Source organism: Ornithodoros turicata, chromosome 4 (assembly GCF_037126465.1).
Source record: "Ornithodoros turicata isolate Travis chromosome 4, ASM3712646v1, whole genome shotgun sequence".
In the NCBI taxonomy this organism is placed as follows: Eukaryota; Metazoa; Arthropoda; class Arachnida; order Ixodida; family Argasidae; genus Ornithodoros; species Ornithodoros turicata.
The window spans coordinates 13,568,604-13,592,453 of NC_088204.1; the positions used below are offsets into that span (position 1 = coordinate 13,568,604).

General features: G+C 45.8%; 1 protein-coding gene and 1 long non-coding RNA gene across 2 annotated transcripts in view; both read left to right on the plus strand.

Moving 5' to 3' along the window:
* Positions 1-4,699: 4,699 nt before the first annotated feature.
* Positions 4,700-23,850, plus strand: part of LOC135391115 (dihydropyrimidine dehydrogenase [NADP(+)]-like) — a 30,669-nt gene continuing 11,518 nt past the window's right edge. The window contains exons 1-11 of the mRNA XM_064621215.1: positions 4,700-4,816; positions 9,650-9,760; positions 9,840-9,922; positions 10,471-10,558; positions 10,654-10,815; positions 11,712-11,908; positions 13,382-13,463; positions 15,035-15,119; positions 15,675-15,782; positions 22,045-22,214; positions 22,595-22,805. Coding sequence (XP_064477285.1) covers positions 4,757-4,816; positions 9,650-9,760; positions 9,840-9,922; positions 10,471-10,558; positions 10,654-10,815; positions 11,712-11,908; positions 13,382-13,463; positions 15,035-15,119; positions 15,675-15,782; positions 22,045-22,214; positions 22,595-22,805 — 1,357 coding nt within the window. The 5' untranslated portion in view covers positions 4,700-4,756. The remainder of the gene's footprint in view (positions 4,817-9,649; positions 9,761-9,839; positions 9,923-10,470; positions 10,559-10,653; positions 10,816-11,711; positions 11,909-13,381; positions 13,464-15,034; positions 15,120-15,674; positions 15,783-22,044; positions 22,215-22,594; positions 22,806-23,850) is intronic.
* LOC135391116 (uncharacterized) lies at positions 15,791-19,757 on the plus strand. The gene is made up of 2 exons (XR_010421863.1): positions 15,791-17,615; positions 19,040-19,757. It is a non-coding gene; the product is annotated as an uncharacterized LOC135391116 (long non-coding RNA).

Here is a 23,850-nt window from a genome sequence, read left to right on the forward strand (position 1 = left end):
CCGATACCACTATCGGCCGACAATCTTCTCGGTTGATGTTTTCGTCATAAAAGTGGTTAGGTACTAAATGAACGAATTTTAAAGATCAGCGCTGCTTTAACAGCAGCGACTCCGGCAGCGTGACGTCACTCCCTAAGCGGAGGAGTGAGAGGACGGCGGTCAGAGGCAGCGCCGCCTAGATACAGAAGGCCTGCTTATTGCCTCCTCTCCCTCCTTCGCTACGTGGACATATAAAGTCAGAATAAACCTCTACCCGAGGAACGTCATCGTGACGTTGATAGAAAGACAAAGAGATTGGAAGGGGAGAGCTGGGTTCCACGAATGGGCATTTGTTCGCTGCCTCCTATTGAAAGAAAAGTAGGGCCGAAGGTCGCGTCCCTTTCAGGGACCATCGTAATCCCCTCAAAACCGTGGTTTTCGGGCGCGACCTTGTTCGCCCCCATAGTTTCGAGCACAGTTCAACTCTACCAAACTGATGGCGCTGTCGGGTACTATGACGTCATTTGTTTACAAACAGGGAGAGGTCTATTCGTCTGCTACTGCGAATCGCCGTTCTGCGAATTCAAGACCTCGCAAATGCTTGCAGCTGTAGCGGGCCGTGGACAACGACGAAGGTGGCCACGCGCCTGGAGCACCGGCCTCAGCCCCACCAGCACGGCCATGGAGATAGGCCACCGTCATCTCCTCTCCGTGGCTTACCATCACCGCCGGTCGGGTCTCATGTAGACAAAGTGCAATGCTTTCCAGAAAAACATTCTTGAGAAATATATGGAACCGTTTTGCGGTTTACTTTAAAGTATTCCCAGTCCGCGGGGAACGTTCAGTAACTACTCGCAGACGACGGTTGCTCGTCTCCATGGCTACGACAGCTGAAAGCTCGTTTGTGATTGGCTACCGCTGTTGAAAACACAATCCTGATTGGCTGACTCTTAGTTGTTACGTCACGTCGACGAGGAAGCAGGCTTTCTTTATCTAGGTGATGGTGTCAGAGGAGAAAGGCGCCGTGCGGCATTTCTTTTCTCAAGGTCGCGACCTCATTGGTTCTTAGGAAGTGACGTTTTGTCGTTTTTCCAGAGAGGGAATTCCGGCATACTCTCATCATCCGGCGTCTGCTCTTGCATTCCATCGAATAACGGTCAAATTACGCCACTCTTTCGCGCGGGATTATCGATACTGTGCTCAGCGGTCCACGAGGCACTAAAATGACACTATTCCGTGTATCAGCACGAGCTACATTCGCCAGAATACTCCAGCGGAAGATGCGAAAGACATCCTTTCTGCTGTCACGTGAACGCGTGCGCTCAACGTCGTGTCTTCACATACACTGCTAACTGCGGGGAATATGCGACACAGCCCCAAGATATTCCGTAGCAGACGACAGAAAGACACTGACGGTGTCATCTGCTAAGTGCGCAGTACGTCACTCCCGATATTTCAGCACCGTATGAATGCTGAACATAAAACGGGACTGAACTTCGGTGCAGTGAGCTGGTGTTTTCGCCTTTTCTTCCACTAGAATCTTCCATGAAGATATCGCTCGCATAAATACACGGATAGTTTGCAAATCGACTGCAACGGATACGACCGTCTTGCCTGGGCAAGGAGCGTGGAAGGACTAACGAATTTCCGGATAACCGAACCCAGCAAACCTCGGGAAACCCGAAAAATATGGGAGACCTCTTTATAGCTCCAGAAAAGGAAACAAGAGATCGTTATACATAAAAAATTCATGCGAAGTGAGCTGCTTGAAATTAGTAGGCACGCGTGCGACAGAATTTTGGTCACAGCCACGGCGCCCGCTGCGTCACCTGCTGTTCAAAGAAGGGTGAGAAAGTTCGTACCGCGCACATGTTCTTGTCTTTTTGCAAATATCTTTTGCATAAGACAGGCGATGTTTTCGGCCTGGACATTGACGTTGACGTGTAGCTTTCTTGCGCCCGACGGATACAGGGCACCTCTTCCGCTTGTCGTTTACCATCTATACCGCACACACGCAAAAAAGGGAGTGACCTCTGAGGAAAACGGGAGTCAAACAGAATGTCCCGGTGAGATGTGGCACTTTTTCCGGAATAATGCCGACAACACAACGTATGCCAGGAACAGAGAACGTTGACAGATTTCCGGATAAGTGAATGACAATGACCTAGGCCCTGCAAGATTGGTCCCCGTACTTGCTGTCCGGAAACGGATAATAAATTACGGATAAGTGAGATAAAATCCAATGGTAAAAGCTTCGTTCCCGGCAATGTAGTCCGGATAACTAGAACTCCGGATAAGCGAGGCATGGCGGTATATTCGCGCAAAAAAATATGGCTACGGCAGCACGCAATCATCGTGGCAAAGAGCTTTAAATCTCGCGGGTCAGGAAAGCTCTTTCCGTCCACTGCCAGTCTGCGACGTCATGTCAGTCAACCAACAGTGAGGAGGCGCGCCTTTTTTTAGAGCGCAGCTCTTAGGTGCCCGTTCCAGGGTTGAGCGGCGTCGGCGTTGTAACCGGCAGAGCGAACGAGGAGCGAAGCGAAGGATGAAAGTACGGGAGAGCGTGGGGAGGAAAGCAGCGGGGCAGCGTACGGCGAAAGTGAAGAGGGGCGAGGAGGAAAGTGAAGGAGGAGGATGCTACGAGCACGACCTACTTATACTGACAGTATATATACTATACTATACTATACTATATACTGACAGTATATAGTAGCAGTCAGTATATAGTAGGTCGTGGCTACGAGAGACCATCAAAAACTGGGATAGGACTCATAGGAGTGCCACCTGAAGAAAGTATACTATGTTTGGAAAATAAAAACAGTGGTGTATAGGTCAACCTCAACACTTAATTGGTGGTGCCAACTGCTCCATGTTTTTTCTCACTCACTCACTCAATGGCTGCGCTCAAATACCGACTATCGTAATCGTCCAGTGATTTTTTTCTTCATTCTTTTTGTAGTTGCATTTCGCGCTGTCCCTCCCGAGTCTCGACTGGTCGTTCTCGCTGGCAGACGATTCTCGCAGAGCCAAGAAAAAGCATCGACTGACTTGATGTCACTCACCACACCACACGCCAAGAGTGGCATGGGTGATATCGCCTTCACTGGGCATATTCTTGTAAGCTAATTTTCTTAGGAAATTCACTCTTCGCAGAGCAAATATTTTGCGCGACGGTTCCTGAAGGTGGTATGTTCACATCACGCGGTAAAAAAATATACGTTCCAAGTGCCTTCCATGCTCGTTTAAAGGAGCAATGAGGTGACATTTTAGCTCGAAACCATGTCTCATCTGTCAAGCTCTCCATCAGGAGTCACCATGTAAAATACTTTCACTCTGCGGTCTACTGTCACCGCGCGATCAAATTCGCAAAAACAGTCGGAGAAAGCAGCCGTGGATGAACGCACGATCCTCGCGTGACGTGGAAAAGTCCCGGCCCCTCTTTCTTCTTTATCTCTTCTTAAATTAGCTTATTTATTCTGTTTGAGCGGCAGCTTGAGCCGAACCCGACCACGTCACTGGTCACATGCCAGCGGACCTACGTCACGACGTTCCCTCGTTCTCCGAAGCGCGGTCCTTTTTACTAAACGGGACATCCCCTTTTGCGGAGTGCCTCCCCGCAAGTCGGAGTTGCACCGTGCATCTCTCTCCACCTTCCTCTCCGGTTTAGGTTAGAGTCACTGTACCCGGTACCCCCGGTACAGTGACTCTAGTTTAGGTCAACGGTACTTTCTAGGAATCATGGGAAAAGGGTCGACTTCCGTGTATAAACCAGCAGACGACGCACGCTATGGGTACTGGAGACGGATGCGCCTAGCTCTAGAAACATCTTTAGAAAGCTGTAAAGCGTGACTGTTAGAATCTGACTAATAGACTGTGTTTTTCTGTGCGTGTACATAAATTAATTTACCGACGGTAAGCACGCGCGTAATAACATTGGGTATAAGTTTATAACGCATTCAGCAAGCAATACCTGGCATTGTAGTCCCGAAGGGAATAGTCAGCGCTTCACAACAGCGCAGCAGCCACCCATACTGCTTCTGAAGCGACTAGGAAGCCAATTTTAATCACCCAGCGATCACAAAGAGCACCTTGCCTATCGGAATCTGTGAGGCGCTTAATTGACACGGAAGCGAGGACACTGACGTCATTTCCGCACGAAATTACCGGTGACAGCCGGATCCGAAGACAGCTCTACTGGAAAAGAACATCCAGTGACAAAGGCCTAGAGGCGCTTTGCACACGCAACGTGCGCACATATCATGTGCACACGGAACGGTCTCTCTGCTTAAAAACCCGTTTAGGACCTCATTTTATTCGTTGCAGAACACGCCACAGCAAAAAAAGGCCTTCAGGATCCAATCTCAGTCTGGCGAAACGGAATCGGCCGTTACGTTCTGGGGGTTTATGGGAGTTTCTTGGCAAATTCGTAGCGGATGCTGGTGGTGGTAGTGAAAGGTTTCGCCGTTGTCGGCCTCACAGAGGTGGCCCAACGTCACGACTAACGCCGTGGGGAAATGTGCATCCTCGGCCGGCTTCTAACGGAACTGTGCCGACGTATGTCTGAAAGCGTGTCGGATTGATATTTCAGTGGGTAGAGCTACAGACTTCAGCCAATGTATCCGTCGTTTTCAAATTTCGCGCCTTTACGCGTCACTGCTGAGCGCACTTAACGCTATCTTTTGTGGAGCTGTTGAATTCGTCCTCGTCGCTGCCTATAACAATCCATGCGACAGTTATCATTGCAGCTGTGGTAGTGACGGAGGGACCTAGTGCAGCGATGTCAGGCTCTGTAAACGGATTCACCAGTTATTTGAGTACAGATCCGCCGGATATTGAGGTGACTGCCAGTTTCGTTGCCATTTGTTTAGCACATTCTTCGCGCGGATGCCATGCATGCAGACGCGGGGAAAGTAACCCGTATGTGCTGTGCACGTCTGCTATTTGTTGACCTGCTTCGCTGACACTTCCGCTGTTGAATTTTGTCGTCTGCAACCAGTGTACGCGTAGCTGGCCTTATTTCTGCAGGCTTGTTTTGACGGAGGGAGCCCGAGAGAATGACAGATTTTATCGTACATAGTTACTAATACATTTCGCCTTTCCCCAGTTTTTCGTTTCTTTGTTATTAGATCGTTTTACATCCACCGCATTCGTGCCGCACAAGCTCCAATTAACTAAACGCTGAACTGATAAATGACTGCCTATGGCAGGGTTGAAAAAAATTCGGATATTTTTAAAGAAATCCTCCGCGGTGGTCTTTTTTGGATAAAAACCGCACTTTTGGATACTTTTGGATAATATGGAATATCAAGTACAAGTACAAGTGGCACTGGGGCAGCGCCCAGCCTGCTGGCCGGCATCAGCCCCATCTCATCATCGTATCTCTATTTGTGTGTGTGTGTGTGGAATATCGAGCAGTGTCAGGAGGGCCAGGCCTCAAATGTGTTTTGTCTTGGCCCATCCCTTTTTGCATCATCTCGTATAATTTCAGATTATAGATCTCCTCTAGCAACAACTAGGCAGACAGTATGGCTTAGACGCAGACCAGCTGGTGCACGAGCTCCATAATATGACAACCTGAGGTTTTCAGGATTTTATGTTATGGAGCTAGGCATACCCTCGAGACATTTCCTCGGTCTGTAATGCTCCCTCAAGTTGCAAAGTGGTTTTTACCCGGAAAATGGTGGGTAATCATGGCGATGCTGAAGAAGAACTGTCTGCCCCTTATCTGTCTGCTTACTTTTGTGCACGGCAACCGTAGCGTCTATTGAGCGTATATTTCCAACATGCGAAATGGCTTGGAGCGCTGTAAAAAACTGTCTCGGAAGAGAGAACTGTCTTAGAGAAGGCTTACTAGAGATCGGTGAAAGTTCACCGGCATTTCACGGGATGCACATGACAATTTGTAAAAGTTTGTGTTGATCACTTGTATATGAAGAACAAACGCATACTAGTCTATACATCCTCCCATGTTGTCACAGAGTGAAATCTTGGAGTCGACATCATATTTCCCACACTTTGAGAAAAAGCAGCTTTTCAATTAAGGTTGATTTCAATTGATCTGTTTGACTTTTGGATAAAATTCAAAAAGATGCGGATAAAATTGAGCGGATAAGATCCTAAAAAAATCCACTGGATAAAATTCATATGGATTAAATCCAAACAACCCTGGCCTATGGAGTTGCAGAATAGAGCATTCCTATCAAGTTTGTTGGTTCTGAAGTCCTTCAAGCTTCTTACCCTGGCTTGATGTGTACGCGAGGGAGATAGGTAGATATCATTCGTACGTGACACTTGTGTGATAGAATTGTTGACATATCGCAACTCATTTCTGTGAATTCAGTCGCGAGACACTAGGCACCGCGATAACTGCCAATGCACGGTGCCATGACATTTTCTGAGCAATACATACCGCGCAGGAAAATCACTTTGTCTTATATGACTTTTGTGGAACTACTTGGTAGACTCGGTAGCCAGACCTTGCTACCATAAGTGTACTGGAGTAGACGGCCTAATGTAGAGTTCGGCCAACATCTCCATATTTTTCTTTCTTTTTTTTTACCAACCAACTTTGACCAAGAATTTCCGCTGAATGAAGTTTTGTCGTTTACCAGTTGCTTGTTGCTGCATACTCGTACCTATTCGACGGGCTTAGTCCCGAACATGTCGGTCGCTGCACGTTTCTTGAATGATTATTGCTGTTATTCGGCATTGCGGAGACGAACAGAACATCATAGTCGCGAGGTTACAAATTAATTGACGTCATTGCCATATATGTACTGCAGTTCGCGCAACAGTTTGTGTAACAGCTTGCTTGGTAAAGTATACACTGTAAACTTTTTCACACCTTTAAAGGTGTGCGCTATGCACATTCAACCTGGTTGCCTAACATTGCATCTCCAGGATGATATTTTACAAAATTTGGAAAGCATTACTAAATATCAAGTGTCAGTGCAAATCTTGCTTTCATTATGTCTTTGATATCGTAGGTACGAGCTAATTCATATATGCATCGCTATCGATAATCGAGCACGCGCAAGTGTCTACAATACTGTTGAACAATGTTGAGATGTTGCAAGACTGAATTTTTGGAGGACAGACAACGCTCGAGTAAAGAAAAGTTGTGCGAAACCGTGCTCCATTATGATGTTACCAAAATTACACCTAAAAAGGCGTGCGCCATGCACGCTATTACACCTTTAAAGGTGTGAAAAGATTTAGAGTGTAGAGCAGTGGCTCCAACCCTGTCCACCAAGCTGTCCAAGCTGTCCACCAGGAGTTGGACAGCATCCTACTACACTACCTTAGGTCAATTGAAACTCTATGTAACGACAGAAGCTGAGGGGAGTCAGGACATCCTACCCCCCCCCCCCCCGCGCTTAGATCCGCCCCTAGGTGGCACTAAAAGGGAAACGGGTGCGTACTTTCGTACCTTCTGCGTTATTCGAGCCTACGGGTGACGCACACGGACAAACCCGTCCATGCAGGTAGGAGAACCGTACCAGGCTGCGCGGTAACAAGGGAGCTCAGTCACTCGAGCAGCCTTCGACCGTCAACAGTAAGGCGACACGAAGCTTTTTTTTTTTCTGCAGAGACTTCCGCTCTCGTGACTCCATGAAAGAACAGAAAACATATGATATCCGGTGTGATCGAAATGTGTGTACATCGCAAAAGCAGACTTCACAATGCTGTCCACACGGCTGTCGCGAAGTGTGGCATGTAGTATACCCCTTTGAAGGGCACTACGTTTAGAATAATTTTTTTTTGTCATAATACTTTGTCCTGTGCCTCATGACATCTTCCTGATATCCGCCAGACATTTTTTTCACGAATATTTCGTTTACCTTTCAAGATATAGGGTGGTACTACACGTATGAAACCAGCGCACATTTGGTGTCAAAACATCACCTCGTATGATGGTCTAGGAAACAGTTGCGTCCCTGCGTCATGCAAAGCCCGACATGGTACATTTCATGTCAAAACATCTCGTATGAATCCTCGTATGATAGTCTAGAAAATCTGATCAACAAAGGACAAAGATGTTGACCAACACACGCTTCTTTTTCTTCACTATGATTTTCCCGCGCGCGCCTTGGCGCGAAACGAGATGGCATGCCCGAGATGGCGCTCCCTGAGCCGTCGGCTGACGTGGTTTCAATGCAATACCACTGCGCGCTTGAGGTACAGAAGGCGAAACGCGGGTGGTATCAGCATGAAACCACCGTCCTTCAAAGGGATACCACAGGAAAGAAGAAAAGGGGCGAGCGCCTTTCCCAGATGGTGCGCCGCACTCCACCAGCTGATCAGATTGAGGAATAAAGCGAGGGGCGCGAGATAATTTCCATCGTAAAATTTGGAATTTTTCTAGTTTTCATTTACTGATCAGCAACCACGCTGCCTGTGAAATTTTCAGTTCTCCATTTGTGGTGACCGTGGGTGTGCGACGTCAGGGAGTTTCCCAGCGCCCCCCACCCCACCCACTGAACAACCCTCCCAAGACCTTACGACCTCTCCTCCCCCCTCCCCCCCGAAGTACCTGCCAGAAAGAGAGAGAGAGAGAGAGAAAAAAATGGCCTCCAAGGGCTTGAATCCAATGATCCATGATGGTTGTTGACACGTCACAGGTGGGTGACGCTGTACGCGCACGTTCAGTGTAGACACCCCTAGCTGAATGGCCATTAGTTCGTATTGTCATTGAGATTGTCGGTGTGACATGGATGCAAATTACGGGATGTAAATTACGGGAGTCTCTTCCTGGATGTAAGGCTTGCGTCACTGATCACGAGACCTATCACAACGACGGAGTGAAGATTCGTCCTTGACATGCACGGAGTCTCGTCAGCTTCCACAAAACGCAGGTGTTACAATACTCCGTTTCAGTATAACGCACGCTGTCGCCTCTGCGTACGTAAGGTAGAGCGTGGTGGTTCTGCGCAATGCGCAAGGCTCTGCTTGTGTCTTGCGCGTGCGCAGAACTACCGACGCTGTCCCTTACGTACGCAAATGACGGAGGAAGCTTGCGTGCGTGCGGCAAGCTTTGACGACAGTTTCAGTGTAAATTAATAGAGCTCCCCGTGATATGTAAACATTGCAGCGACTGAAGCGTCACAGTGGTGGGTGCCGGTCACCCTTGGAACTATTCGCGTATTCTGACGCACATCACCACGTGTGTTTGTTTCGCCCACCAGTGTGCGGATCACGTGACGCTGACGTAGTTCTTGGGGAACTCTATTTGACAAAAGCGCATTTTCTATAGAAACGTTTCCTTTCGCAGTTCTATGTTTGCCCCTATACCATGCACAGGCTAGCTGACACACATCCTCTGTAATAAAGTTTGAAAGTCGGCGGGGAATCGTTGATTTGTGGTATAGCGGGAAAGAGTGTGCAGCACTTGTTTTGTGTGTGTGTGTTGGCGGCGTTGTTATACAGGATAATCTATTCACTATTTATATACTGCATGTTGTTGTTTTTGTTGCTCCTGCTGCTGCTGCTGTTGTTGTTGATGATTCTGACGACGACGACGATGCTGATGATGCTGATGATATTGATGACGATGATGATGATAAAGCCATTCCACCCTCCACTAACAGATCCCGAAGTTCGGAACATCCGCTTTAAACTCTCCTCCTGCTGCACACATGCACGAATCTTGATAATGTTTCTTTCTCGCCAGAATATTCTAGGGCTGAATCCAAGTATCAAGCCCACTGCTAGCGTGACACCCAGTGCCCTAACCAAGCGTAACAAGGCACATTGGAAGCGGAACGCCGACAGAAAATGCAATGCAAGTTGAAGGCTTCATACTCTCTTGCGCGCTTAATGTCATTTCGAAGGTGCTTAAAAAGGCTGTTCCCTTTCAACAGTCTTGCCCTACACTGGAGAGGAATTTCGACGACATCAAGCACACGACGCTTAGCGAAAGAGGGGCTTTGCGCGAGGCATCGAGGTAAAACTTAATCGGTAAATTCGTGCATTGCTTTTCTCGCTGTGATAGGTGGCTCTTACGAAACTGAGCACTGTCCTTTGAGGATATTACGATCTCTGATATAGCGAAGTGCAAGCTGCGATGTAATGTTCGCTATAACAGGGCATGATAAACACACCTTGTAGGAAGTGTGTCACGTCTAAGGAATGACATGTTCTATGTCCCTGCAGAGGACGACAGGTTCTGTTTGCATTCCTGCCCTTTTGTTATAGACATATCTATCCTTATCGGCTACCACGTATCGTTGGCAGATGTCCACTCTTTGGGGCTCTGCAGTCTCAATTCTATCACAACGTTGAGGGCTTTTGAAATTACGCTCCGAGAGTAGATATACATTACATTAAAAATATTTGCTAAACCTTTATTAGTGTTGTGGTCGACATATCTACGTCTTGCTGTTGCATATTTGGAGTGTCGTCTTCCATGTTCTGGTATGCAGTGTGCTTGCTATCAACAAGAGTTTCTGATTCTGTTCATTTTATTTTGTTTACTTAATTGGTTAATTGCAGGTGCCTAAAGTGTGCCGACGCACCATGTCAGAAAAGTTGTCCCACACAGCTCGACATCAAGAGCTTCATCACGTCCATCGCAAACAAAGTACTTTCCAGTTTACGTAGTTTTCCGACAACAGTCAACTTATATATATATATACTACGCTGTGCTGAGGTTAATTTCTTTACGTATTCTTTCAGAACTATTATGGAGCAGCGAAGATGATATTCTCGGATAACCCGTTGGGTCTTACATGCGGCATGGTATGTCCAACTAGTGACCTCTGCGTCGGGGGCTGCAATCTGTACGCTTCAGAAGAGGGACCCATCAACATTGGAGGACTGCAGCAGTTCGCAACAGATGTAAGCTACCGAGGGAACTGTGCGCGTGTGCGTTGTCTGAATGTTCGGCGTAGCAAGACTAGGCGTCCACATATTTCGTGGGAAGCTGATAATTGGACACTAATCGTGTGATTCACAAGAGTGACATTCCACGGAATACTCCAGCAGCGAAGGATGCGCAAGTCGTCATGGCTTTCTGCTGTCACGTGAGAAAGAGCTCTCAACGTCGTGCCTTTTCGTGCTATTTGAACCGTGGGGAATATCCGACGGCGCAGCAAGACATTCCGTAGCAGACGACAGGGCCGATCGTGTCGTACTAGAGTGCCTGAATACTGGCGAATGCCGCCAAGCCGCCATATTGACTCCCACGCTTACCATGCATGAATGCTGTGTAACAATTTCACCAACTTTTTCAACCATCTACTCAACCCTAAACTGCAGTGTATCGCAAAGCGGTATAGCTACACTTTTGTGGGCGCATCGCGAGCTGTGCGTGGGAGTCAAGATGGCGGAAATTCGTATAGCAGACGACGCTGTTGTCTTCACCCTATGCAGAGGGAGCTAGTATTGAGGCAACCTAGCCCTTACCCTCTTGAATAAATGAATAAAGCGTTGTATTCCTTTCATAAAATTCGTGAGCCCTTACCCTCTCGAATAAATGAATAAAGACCCGTATTTCTTGCACTAAAATCCTCCAAAAAAGCAAAGGAATCGGAGATCGTGACGTTTTCATGTATCGGCTAGTGCAGGTTTCGAACACTCGAGACACACACGGGTTGCTGAAGAGTTCGCCGACTCTCTCGAGCCAGCAGGCCTTTATTTGCTTCCTTTATCTTTTATTGCTGCGCGCGAGCCACGAAGCGGAGCTCTTAAAGATAAGATTATCGGTATATTAATTGGTCCCCTTTTGTTCGCAGGTGTTTAAACAAATGAAAATCCAGCAGATAAGACCTCCTTCTCTGCCTCTCATGGACCAGCTCCCCGACAGCTACCATGCCAAGATCGCGCTGGTTGGCTGCGGTCCAGCGAGCATGAGTTGTGCCACGTTTCTTGCCCGATTAGGGTACACAGATATCACGATATACGAGAAGGAGCCTTACTTTGGAGGGTTAAGGTAAAGATAAAACGAAGCAAAATATGACACAACAACAACAACAACTTTATTTTATGATCATGATTGGGGAGTTTCATCGCTGTCTTCATCAAGAGAAAGAAAGAGTTACTTGAAGCACAGTATTAAAGTGCCACAAAGGACTAAAAACTGATATTTATTTTATTAAAAGTCAACGTCGTCGTTTTTGTTATTTAAAGTAGCACAAAAGCAATTTTTAATACCCTGTTTTCTTTGTATAAAACTGTTAAGCAGGCCAGTAAGATGCAGCATGAGAAGTAATTCATCCCACGTACAGAGTAATAATTATCGCAGAAATTGAATTTAAAGTACGCCACAAGAGGCGATCGTGTGCGGTGATGGAGAGCAGTACCAGCCTGTGATCTGCCTGTGACCTCGCGCTGACGCTACACAGTCCACGCTCGCTGATTGGTTCAGAAAAATGTTGTCTGCTACCGAGCTGTTCGGGGCTCTGAAAAAGCATTGCTCCTAGCTCGGTCATGATTCGGCAGCTCCTTCTATACCCAATTCTCCGGGGGAAAACTGGCAAAACTGGCTTACAGCGGCAAGGGGACAGGGCGCTGATCCCCACTGACCAGCGAACCAGAACGCGCGGACTGTGTAACGTCATCGGTGACGTGGCATCATGCTTCTCCTCCTTGTTACAGCCGGAGTGGCAGCGCTATGTTTATGTGAGTTTTTTTTTTTCCTGGGAAACAAATTGAAGGCATCAAACCCTTTTGTGCTATTCGGTAAATTGGCACACACGCTTTCATCAGACGTTTTAATCTGAATCTTTCTTTTTTTCTTTTTGATGGCCCTCTGTACTCCTTTAAATAAAGTGCCTTAATTTACTGGTCATCCGAACATGTCAGACGACCAAGCATTTTGTAGAACTGTTGTGGAGGCGTGTACTACAGTCGAGTGGTGCACACATAGTGACAAACAAGCAAAACAAAATTGTGGCTGGTCGGTTGGTCTCGCTGGTTCTCAGGACCTTCCCTGGCGTGATCGTACCCTGTTGGGCAGGTCGTTGCGGTGCATTTTTATTATTGGGAATATAAAAAAGTGAAAATTAGCATCATAAAAGAAACTCTATGCGTTCTAACAATGACCTTGGAAAGGTAAAATAACAACTGAACAAGAACAGTCGGTCGTACTTAATGTGCTGCGTAGTGGATATAACCATGATCTTGGAACCATGCTGCGTAGCGCTTTGTGATACTCTGTATACCTTCTAGCACTGAAGAGTTACACCTATTTCTTCATACACACGAAAAATGTATATACATGTGATGGAATAGCTGATAATATCTGCGTGTGGACAGTGAAATACATATGTACGGTTTCTTCCTCATCTTATCCCCATCCTGCCCCATTGTGCCTTGGAGTAGTGGGCCGCACCTTACGTGGCGAATTTCCCCATTCATTATCATTAACTTATTTGTTGTTGTCGTTGTCATCTTATCGTTACAGTTCAGCTGAAATTCCTCAGTACCGCTTGCCATTCGATGTGGTCTCATTCGAACTGGATCTTGTTAAAGATCTCGGAGTGAAGGTGAGCGTATAGGAAGTTAAATTTATTTGAACCCTGCATTAATCAGAAGTTAAGCCAATAGACCTCTCCCTGTTTGTAAACAAATGACGTCATAGTGTTCGACAGCGCCACCAATTTGGTAGAGTTGAACTACGCTCGAAGCTAAGGGCGAATAAGGTCGCGCCCGAAAGCCCCGGTCTTGAGGGGATTACGATGGTCCCTGAAAGCGAAGCGACCTTCGGTCCTACTTTTCTTTCAATAGGAGGCAGGGAACAAGTGCTCATTCGTGGAATCCAGCCCCCCCCCCCCCCCCCCCCCTTCCGATTTGTTTCGGTTTCAGACTGGCTACCGATGTCATGATGACGTTTCTCGGGTTGAGATTTACACTCACTCGCCAATAGGTATTCACATCTTTGACTTACAACGATGTGTTTGCTTACAAATTTGGCAATTCGAACACACTCAATGGCTGACGGCTCAGATGCAGCAGCATTTAACCTTAGCAATTGTGGAGCCTTTAGTGATGCAGCAACGAATTCGACCAATAAATCGAATCAATCAAGCAAACAAATCAACAAGAATGAAACTCGTCTACCAATTATCGCGCGATTTTCTTAGAAATCGGTTTCATTGAAAAAGAGCCAGACACTCACTGCCTTGGCGCATATTTGCTTTAATTATCGGGGCCAGATTCTTATCAGTACGAACTTCAAGATACAGATTTACAAGTTTTATTTTTGTTCACTCTATCTCGCTATAAATTATGCCCGAAAATTTCACGAAATTCCCAAACTCACTGCTTGCGACACCCGCAGGCCGAAACCCGGGCAAAGAACGTCCCAACCGATAAACCACAGTTCTTTTCGTATTTGCTTCGAACCCGAGCTTACTACTTCACGCGCTCGTAACATATAACACTTACAACAAAAAGAAACATCACAAGAGAGAAATAATATTTTGGAGTCTAGGATATACAGAACAGATCGAACCCGAACCACACGGTCTTTCCTTCCAGCACCTCCTGAGTAACGCCCGTCTACCGAGAGGGTCAACAAACAAAACCCACACGAAGAGCCCATTCCCACTGCTCATTCCCGCTGACAACGTAAACGTCCCGGCAAATCTTTGGAGTTCCTTCTCCGGCACTTAGACGGAGAGGCAATATCACTGGCGAGCGATAGCGACACCGCACCACATAGGAGTCGGTATGTCCAACATCAGAAAGGACGTTACCAAGGCGATATACGCCGGCTGTCCAGGAAGCCGTAATTCACAGGGGGAGACCATAATTACTTCTCGGGTAGAGGTCTATTGGACAACTGTTACGCGATAATCAAAGTTCAGTTTTACAAAGTCCCGATTTCACCAACGGTGACTAACTTTGAACCGAGATCAAGGGTAGCTAAAACTTAAAGTTAACACTCAATTCTTTTTTACAAACGTTAGTTGGTGACGTGATGAATATTTCAGTGACAGTAGCTCCGTTTAGTGAAACAGGGGTAAGCGTTAAATTCAAGTTGAGAGACCGTCGGTCTCGGTTCAACTGTTAATCGGCGTTGGTGAAACCGGGTCAAAGTGACACTTCCTTGCAGGTGGTGTTCAGCAAAGCTCTCGGAAGGGACTTTACAGTTGAGTCACTCAAGGCCGACGGCAATGCTGCCGTATTTCTGGGCATAGGTACGTAGATGATTAGAACCACCCCGAGATGTAGGCCTGCCGATACCACCTACTGTTGTGTGCAAATCGCATCACAGCACGTGATGTGAGGAGTGCAGAAAAAAAAAAGTTGTTCCAGTTGGACCTCATTTGAGTGAGAACAGCACTAGGACTAATGTGCGATAAAAATTACTATATAAAAAAATAAGAACAATGTGCAGTATAATACTTTTATGAGACACACTGCGACAAGCCTGCTACGTACTTAGAGCGTATAGGTACTCATAGCGTGTGTACCCACTTTCAGTATACGGACTACATCCTCCGCAGGCGGAAGTATACGTCTGTGACTGTAGCTCTTATATTTCCTCGGATCGGTGTCGAAAGCAACTCTTATCTCTTTCATCTATACTTTCTGGAGCTACTTTGTACGGACACCGACTACCCCGTTTCAACGCCTGAGAAACAAAAGCACATTAGAGATTTTGTCAAGCACCAACCAAAGCCTGCTTTTTCTTTCTCCTTCTTGCATCACTCAACGTGGTGCCAATAATGATGCTTTAACCTTTGTAACAGGACTTCCTGATCCAAAGGTGGCTCCAGTTTTCGAAGGCCTTGATGCCAGCCACGGGTTTTATACTTCCAAGACCTTCCTTCCACAAGTATCACGCGCAAGCAAGCCAGGTCAGTGGGTATATAGAGTCCTTTCCTATTTGTTTGCTCGTAAAATAACGGTGCATATGGAAGTGTTTTCTGCCGAGGTGGATTTTCCAGTTAAGTACTCTTGATAGATCGTCGAGTAAGCTCTGTGGATTCTCTGTTTGCCGCAGTTAGTTTTGCGCAAAGTTTGAAGTCTTTATGCATATAAGGGATGCATAGAGTCCAGGATTTCGAAGTTTCGGTTTTGAAACTTCGAACTTCAGGGGCCTTCCTATGTTGGTTACGCTACTGAAAAAGTTTAGACTCTGGACCACTTTTAACAACAAATACATTTTCGGAACTTCTCAGATTTGAAACTTTGCCCATGCAGCGCGTGAAATTTAAATGCGAATATGTGCACATGAGGCGCATTCAGAAAGTAAGTGCAGTTTTTGCAAACATTAGCACTGCCGGACTGCGTTCACCGTTGTGGTGGATGTGAGCGAGTTCATTTGCTCCACTGGCTAGTCACGGACGCCATCTTGTGACCATAAAGAGGGTGTTGACGCATCTTTCTCAGTATTTAAAATGTTTGAGTCCGTACAGCGGTCCGCCGCCTCTCGTCGTGTTTGCCATGTGCGGTCGAAGGGACAGTCCCCGGACAGCTCACTTAGAACAGGCGAACGGAAACGTTTTCTCGAAGATGAAGAGGAAGATGAAAGCGATGAAGACGGTACGAAGCCGTGATGGGCCCGACCTTCAACTTGTCTTTATCCCATAACGCGCGTTAAATTCACTTTTCTGGGTATTGCGGAAACTATACAAAATGATCCGCTCTGTGGAAAAGAAGGAACTGAAGCTACACTGCTCTGTGATGTTGGCGCTGTAGATATCTCTCGAGCGAAGGAAAAAGACACCCGTCAGCTCTCGAGTCTGAACACACACACACACACTGAAATTTATTTACAGAACACAGTACAAGACATATGTACAAAACGTTAAAAGCTGCTGCAGTCACACTGGTTAAACATAAAACACCAAACACGAACATTCCCTCAAACATGTTTGACGAAAATGCCTGACAAACATCCCCCATACATGTATGGCTCAACAGCTGTGGTCACACTGCGAAAACGCCGTCAGAACATGTTCAAAGACACGCGTGTATAACCAGTGTGACCGTGCCGTGATACAAAAGTGCGCTTCGGTTGTGTTTGAAAGCTTGTTTTCAAACACTTGAACGTGTATTTGGACACTGTCGAAAAACAGCTCATGGGATTTTGGAGAAATCAAATAAATTTCTTGATATTCATCAAAGAATATGTTGCTTTTTACGTGTTTGAGTGTCAACAACATTGGGCATCATTGAAAATGGCGAGTTATTTCGGTGTGGAGCTTCGCCGACCTCCTCCGATCTGTAGACTTTGGTGGGCGACTAGCGTGAAATACATTTCGCAGAAGGTGAGTACCTGTTTACTATCAGTGCTTCAACTCATCGAGCTAAGTTTTGCGTCGCAAGAACAGCACGACGCCGATCTCGGCGTCACCGGGTTATCGTGAAATCATGATCGGCGCAGTTTTGTGCGTCTTGTTTGTTTGTGCTGTTCTCGCGCCGCAAAACTTGTCTGCTATGTACGAACTGCCCAAATGTTAGTACAATGCAATGGTTGTTTTTCTAGTCAAGTGGATAACGCTTGTGTTTGGCGTTTGCTTTCGAGGAGTGAAATGTCGACGCAAAAGGCCCGGAGACGGCAGCGATCAGTCTAGGCTTCGCCCGACGCCCGTTTCATAAACATGGTGTTACTCGCAGCCGGAATGCCGAAAGCCACAAGAAACTCGAACCCGGACACGAATTTCACGCCAACTACAGTGGAATAGGTATGAGGAGAATGTGCACTCCAATATCAGTTTTAACATGTATGTGCGGTTCTGCTGCTAATGTAATGTGCGTCCAAAGAAGCAAATTAGCGGGCATGTCAGTTGCTGCTAGCACCATGACATCTGGATTTGTTTTTGTTTCTTTGAATTATTCCTTTGTGGTAATTTGTCAAGGTGCTCAGAGCGCTCTGCTGATTTCACCTCTGGGAGCTCATATACAGTTTATAGTGAAATGTTTCCCAAGAGTTTCCCTGAAACCTTGCATAGTTAGCACCTGTCATACCCTGCACATTGACTGAGTTTTTAAATCCTTGGTAGCACCCTATATTGTCCGCTATATAAGCAGGTCGATATACATTACATAGGATACTTAGAAATTTGGATAAAGTATGGCTAATTATTGCTGTATGGGGATCACTTGCATATAGCGACATTGTTTGCACTACACATCATAGTGCACCCCGGAACGACACATGGGCATGTGTTTTACTAATTCCCAATGATGAGGAAGCAAAATGCAGGTACTTGCACTCAGCACATGCAGAATTATCACAATAACATAGCTACAGAACAGTCAAGTATGTCAATTTTCTGCTTTAAACGCACATTCGTTGAAAGGGGACTGCACTTTGTGCATATAATTTTTAACATGATCCGTTAAACCATTAGAAAGAATCCTGCAAGTTCAAAAGAATTAGCTAGTCACTATGTACGGTTCCCGAAAGCCTATGGTGTAGACATGATTCTGAGGAATCTTTATCATTAGAGCTGCCCCCTTTATCGCTCCTGAGGCACTTGGCACCTTGGTGCTCATTCTGAGCACATGGAAAGAAAGTGTAAAAAAGCCAGAGCAATTAAAAATGTATTTAAGAACCTTTGGCGTAGCTTCAAACTGCATGAATATGTAACTTTTCGATAAAAATTCTGCACATGAAAATTCACATTCCCTATTGGTAGTTCGAATGCAAATTGGAAGTTGGCATGTGTGCACACTAAGGTATTCCTTATTCGTCATTGCAGCATGCCACAACAGCCAAACTCTGCTTTTCAAAACTGCACGTATGCACATATGCATTTCTACATGGGACAGTTGAAGAGCGTGGCACATCATACCTCTATTTCTCTGTGGCGAGATGAGGAGCACTCTGCCATCAGTTTTTTTTTTTTAGCTTGTGCTATATTATTACGCAACACATATGATCTGGTATGGAAAGGTTTCTATTATTGGGGGGTGGGGAGTGTGACACAAAGAGCCACATTGTGTGAAGCCATTGGCTGTCACTGTCCATTTCGTTCTGAACTGGCGTGCTAAATTTAAACTCTGTCAAAGTGCATTTGTGCTGTAGAGCTGTTACACTAGAGAATTGTAACCATTTAGCTGGTATTTTCATCATTTTATGTGCCCTCTTTATGCCCTTCTGTAGGCAACATAACGTATTGGCACAAGTGAGGAGCTGAATGAGTCACCACAATACACCAAGTAGCTGTTCTTCCAGCGACAACTGCAGCACGGCAGCAATCAACACTGAAAAGCGAAACAAGCTCCAGTGAAAACACAAAGTGCCGATCAAGAGCCTCGGTCAGTGTCAGTAAGGAGTGCTCGCATCATTGTCTCCTGTGTATTTCTCCCATTTCGTGATAAGCTACCAGTGCTTGTTTGTGTTGCACATGTTTAAGCCAGTGTAGTCACACAAGTATATCCAATGTTTATTTATTACTATATTGTACACAGTATTTATTAGTACTCATTCCTAATATACACAATATTTATATTATATTATATATATTTATCAAAGCGCATTGTTTTAAATTACGTAATGTAATGGACGATGCCAGTTCGTTCTTACACTCTCGGACTGTTTATTGTCTGAACACAAGATTCATGCAAAATAATTTCAACGTTAATCTGGCTGTTATCAATTCTGAGCTTTGTCAACATCTTGCTGACTGTCACAGTTGTTGTGCTGACATTTACTCAGCCTTCGTGTTGAGGAAAGAAATAAATTGGGGCAAAACCTTTCTTCTTGAACAAGTGGAAGTTGCAAGTAGGGATAATTGTGTTATGTGTTCTCGTTTCCTTCGCTATTGAAGTTTCTTGCTTCAAAATGTATTGGTATTGATTAAAATATTTTTGTTTAAGAACCTGTCGTCGTGTGCATTGCGTTCATCATGGGAGAATCAATCAGTCAAATGTTTATTGACCACATGTTTAAAAAACAGAATACAACATAAGACTGTGAAGGAGGTTGGTGAGGAGGAGGTGCAGCTTGCTGCTGTGCATGATGCACAAGCAGTCAATATCCTAGCAGCAGCTCCAGCAGTGCAGCTCGAAAAATGATAACGGTACACAAGAAGCTTCAAGCCTTATTTAGCAATGGATGGCTCTCTTATGGGGAGCTCTCTACAGACTGAGTCAATCCCGCTCCCCAAACAAAGTTGACAACTTATTGAAGAAGCAGGGGAATGTCATCCATTGCGGTCTCTCCGGAATAAACTGGGACACGTTACTGCATGCGATATGGACTAATGCTCTGAAGGCAAACAATGTGACAACTGAGCTTGTTTCTACAAACCAGCTCTACTCACTGGCATGGAATGTATTTCGTTAAATTAACAAGACTTAAAGGTGACGTAACAAGTATCCCACCGAAAATGATGCTCAGGTCATGACGTCAATCTGTGGCACGTGAAGCAAGGTAGGTTAGACAACCATGTAAGTCTGGACTGAGTTTACATTACATGGGTGACCATTTTCACATACAATGCACACTAGAGATTGTATCGGCTAACTATATCATACAGTCGGAGCGTTGCAACAAAATTATTGTGCGTTTGGGTCAGGTTTGTGCCATTCTAGTTTCTAGTTCTAGTTCTAGTTCTTCTAGTTCTAGCTGGTTCGGCGTGTGGGATATGTGCCATAAAGCACATCTACAATCTCAAATAGGAACAAAAATAGAAATTTGTGGTGTAAGAAAAATTAGGGGCAGCAAGCACCTTTACTTTTCCATTGTTTTATGGTTTGGTGGTTATGTGTACCCAAATTTTGCAGTCTGGATATGGTGCTATTGCAATGCCTGGATTCCCATTCCATCATGTGTTATCTCTTTTCTTTCATCACTCGTGAACTGTATCATTCCTGTTTTTGTTGTTTGTCGTCCCCTGTATCTCTCCTTTGGTGTTTCATTGTTTGCGACCTGTATGATATCCGTGTATGATATATGTACTGCAGCCAGCTCTCATTCAGCTCAAACGCTGAGCTTCAGACTGCTTTAGACGATCCCACCTGATGACAGAGACAAACTTGGGAGTAGATATGTTTCGGTGGTCTTTGGCGCATATTTCGAGTCCTACATTTCCGCACTTGTGCAACAACGTATTTATCTACAATCTTACGCAATCAAGCCGCGTATGTGACACGTAGCCCACGTATGAGCACCAGTTGCGATTCAAACGCGATTATTTCTTGCACGAAATCATGCTTAAAAACACAGGCGCATTCTCATATTTTGCTGCTCGGTAAATATCCTAGCAGTAGACTCCGTAGACGAACGAAGTACTCCGCTGCTTCCAAAATTAAGCGTCTCGATTTGTACTGTTTTCACGGTGTGATGCGTTTTTGTTTTTTCTGGTGGTGTTGACGTTCTCGGAGCCGCACAAACAAACAACATCGACGATAAAAATGCGGAGTATTTTACGACGAATGAATATATCGGCAGCGTAGGCAGTCACCCGCCGCCATGCTCCATCGGCCGTCGTCGTCCCCGATTGGTTACTGAGTCGATGACGAGTCGTGATGTCAGTGTATAAGCGGCCCCGTATGACCAGTATGACCAGCTATCGCGTGTTGTGTTTGCTGTTCATGTTGAAAGTGTCGTTCTGTCAAACAAGACAAGCATCAAACACTGTTGCGAGGCATGTTTTGTATCGTCAATGTGACCAGTCGATTATACATAAACAAAACATGTTTGCATGCACGTTGTTAAACGTGTTTTGAGCGTTTGTATAACCAGTGTCCCCTCGCCTGCACATGTGTGGTCTTAGAACCCCACTTTGGAGCGCGACCTTCCTTTTCCCTCTTCTTTATTACCCCCCTGAGGGTCCGTACAACGAGTTCTTGCCTTGTCACATTGTTTCTTGGCATGTTCTCTGTTTTCAAGTTGTAGAGTTGTAACATGGGTACCCTTCGTAAACAAGAATTGTGGTACGCTTTTCGAGAAACATTGACGGCCGCTTCCATAACGTAAAAGCGCTAAAACCAAGACGAACACAGACACACACAACATCGAGCGCTCATCGTTGTGTGTGTCTGTGTTCGTCCTGGTTTTAGCGCTTTTACGTTATGGAAGTCTATCATCAACAAGCCCAAAGGGATGTTTTAACGATTGACGGCCGGCGGAGAAGCCCGGTTACAACGCTGTTTCCTCCATAGGCATGTGTGCATGCAAGCAATCCCTGCCTATCCTCCACGGCAATGTGATCGTCTTGGGAGCTGGAGACACTGCATTCGACTGTGCTACGTCTGCTCTCCGATGTGGGGCCAAGAGAGTGTTCGTCGCCTTTAGAAGAGGTTTTACCAATATACGTGCTGTACCTGAAGAGGTGAGGACAAATACGTTCATGAGTTATCAGTTATGCACCACTTCCATCGAGCTAAGTAACACTCAAAAACCGTTCAAAGTGACCATATTGCTCATTTATGGTTCGATATGCGAGAATTTTATGATTGCTGGAGTACCAACGTTTGCAGTTTACATTCAGGGAACAGTTGATGTTCTGGTAAAGATATTATGACCGTATAAAAACCTCAACGGCCTTTTTTTCCCAACTTTTAAGGCTTGCTTTCGAATAATACCGCAATTGTTGCTATGAAACACCTCTTCTCATCGTCATTCATGTAGTTGCTGTTGTTGTTGTCACAGTATAGTGTAGTCATAGTATACTTAAGCAAATGTATGTTGTGCTGATTCTTTTTTCTCTAGATGGAACTGGCGAAAGAAGAGAAGTGCGAATTCTTGCCGTTCTTGTCGCCGAGGAAAATCAACGTGATGGGTGGAAAAATTCGCTCAATCGAATTTTTGAGAACGGAACAGCAGCCAGATGGTACATGGACAGAAGACCCAGAACAGGTCGTGAAGCTAAGGGCCGACTTCGTCGTATCAGCCTTTGGATCAACCTTAGGAGACCCATCTGGTAACATATTGCCTTCGCTGGTACTTCATTAATTAACCAGTGCTAGTGGGTAACAAAGAGGTCGTCGTAAAATCTAGACGGCGGCGGGTTTCGAACCCGGTCATCTTAATTGCCCTGCCAAGTGTGTCACCGACAGCACTGGTACGACTCCCCGACAGCTGGTCAATGGGGCCTCTCACCGGACAGACAGGACATACAATTTCATACCAAAGTGCAAAGTTGGGGTAGTTGGTGTGACATTACTAGTTTAGGCTGCCAAGGGGGACGTCGGACAAAGTAGGAGAAACTAGTAATGTCACACCAACTACCCCAACTTTGCACTTTGGTACGTTATACTTCCGGAAGCTGTTTCTGTTGTCGTGTCTCCAATCATACAATTTCTCCGTTCATATTCTGTCTTACATATTTTTATCAAACACACGCAAATACATAGAACAAGGCAGGCGACGTGTAAATCTACTCCGAATTTGATTTGAAGGCAGGCGACATCTGATGAGCGTGATAGAAATTAATCAAGCTAAATCTGGCATACACATGGTCAAACAGCCTGCAACGCCCTTGTTTTTGGCCGTAGTCGTTGGATGCTTTATGTTTGTGTTTGTATGTTTTGTGTCCCAACTTGGTCACCAATTTCCGTCACTTTTAATGTCACAGTGAGCTGAACGCACAAAGCGTTCACATGCACAAAATGCACAAATTAATCTTTTGTTCTGGAACCGTTGTCGCTGTCAACTTCCGTCAGAGTGTCGATTTTTCATCGAGGGGGTTGTTCTGTAAGACATATCTCGTTGCGTCTGTCCGTAACACTGCCGCCCCATCACCCCCGCACACACTCTCTCAGACTCTCACGCTCTCCCACACCACTTGCAGTCAAGCCTCTTCACAGACATTCCACACAGCGGTAGTTCCTCCTTGCGATTGCCCGCTGTGGATCACAGAGTCACGTCCCATCCTATTTCTAATCCTTTCCTGGCGGATTATAGGCAGCAGTTCTTACTACGATGGTGGCGCTATCGTGCAGCGTGACGTGCAAAGCCTAAAGATG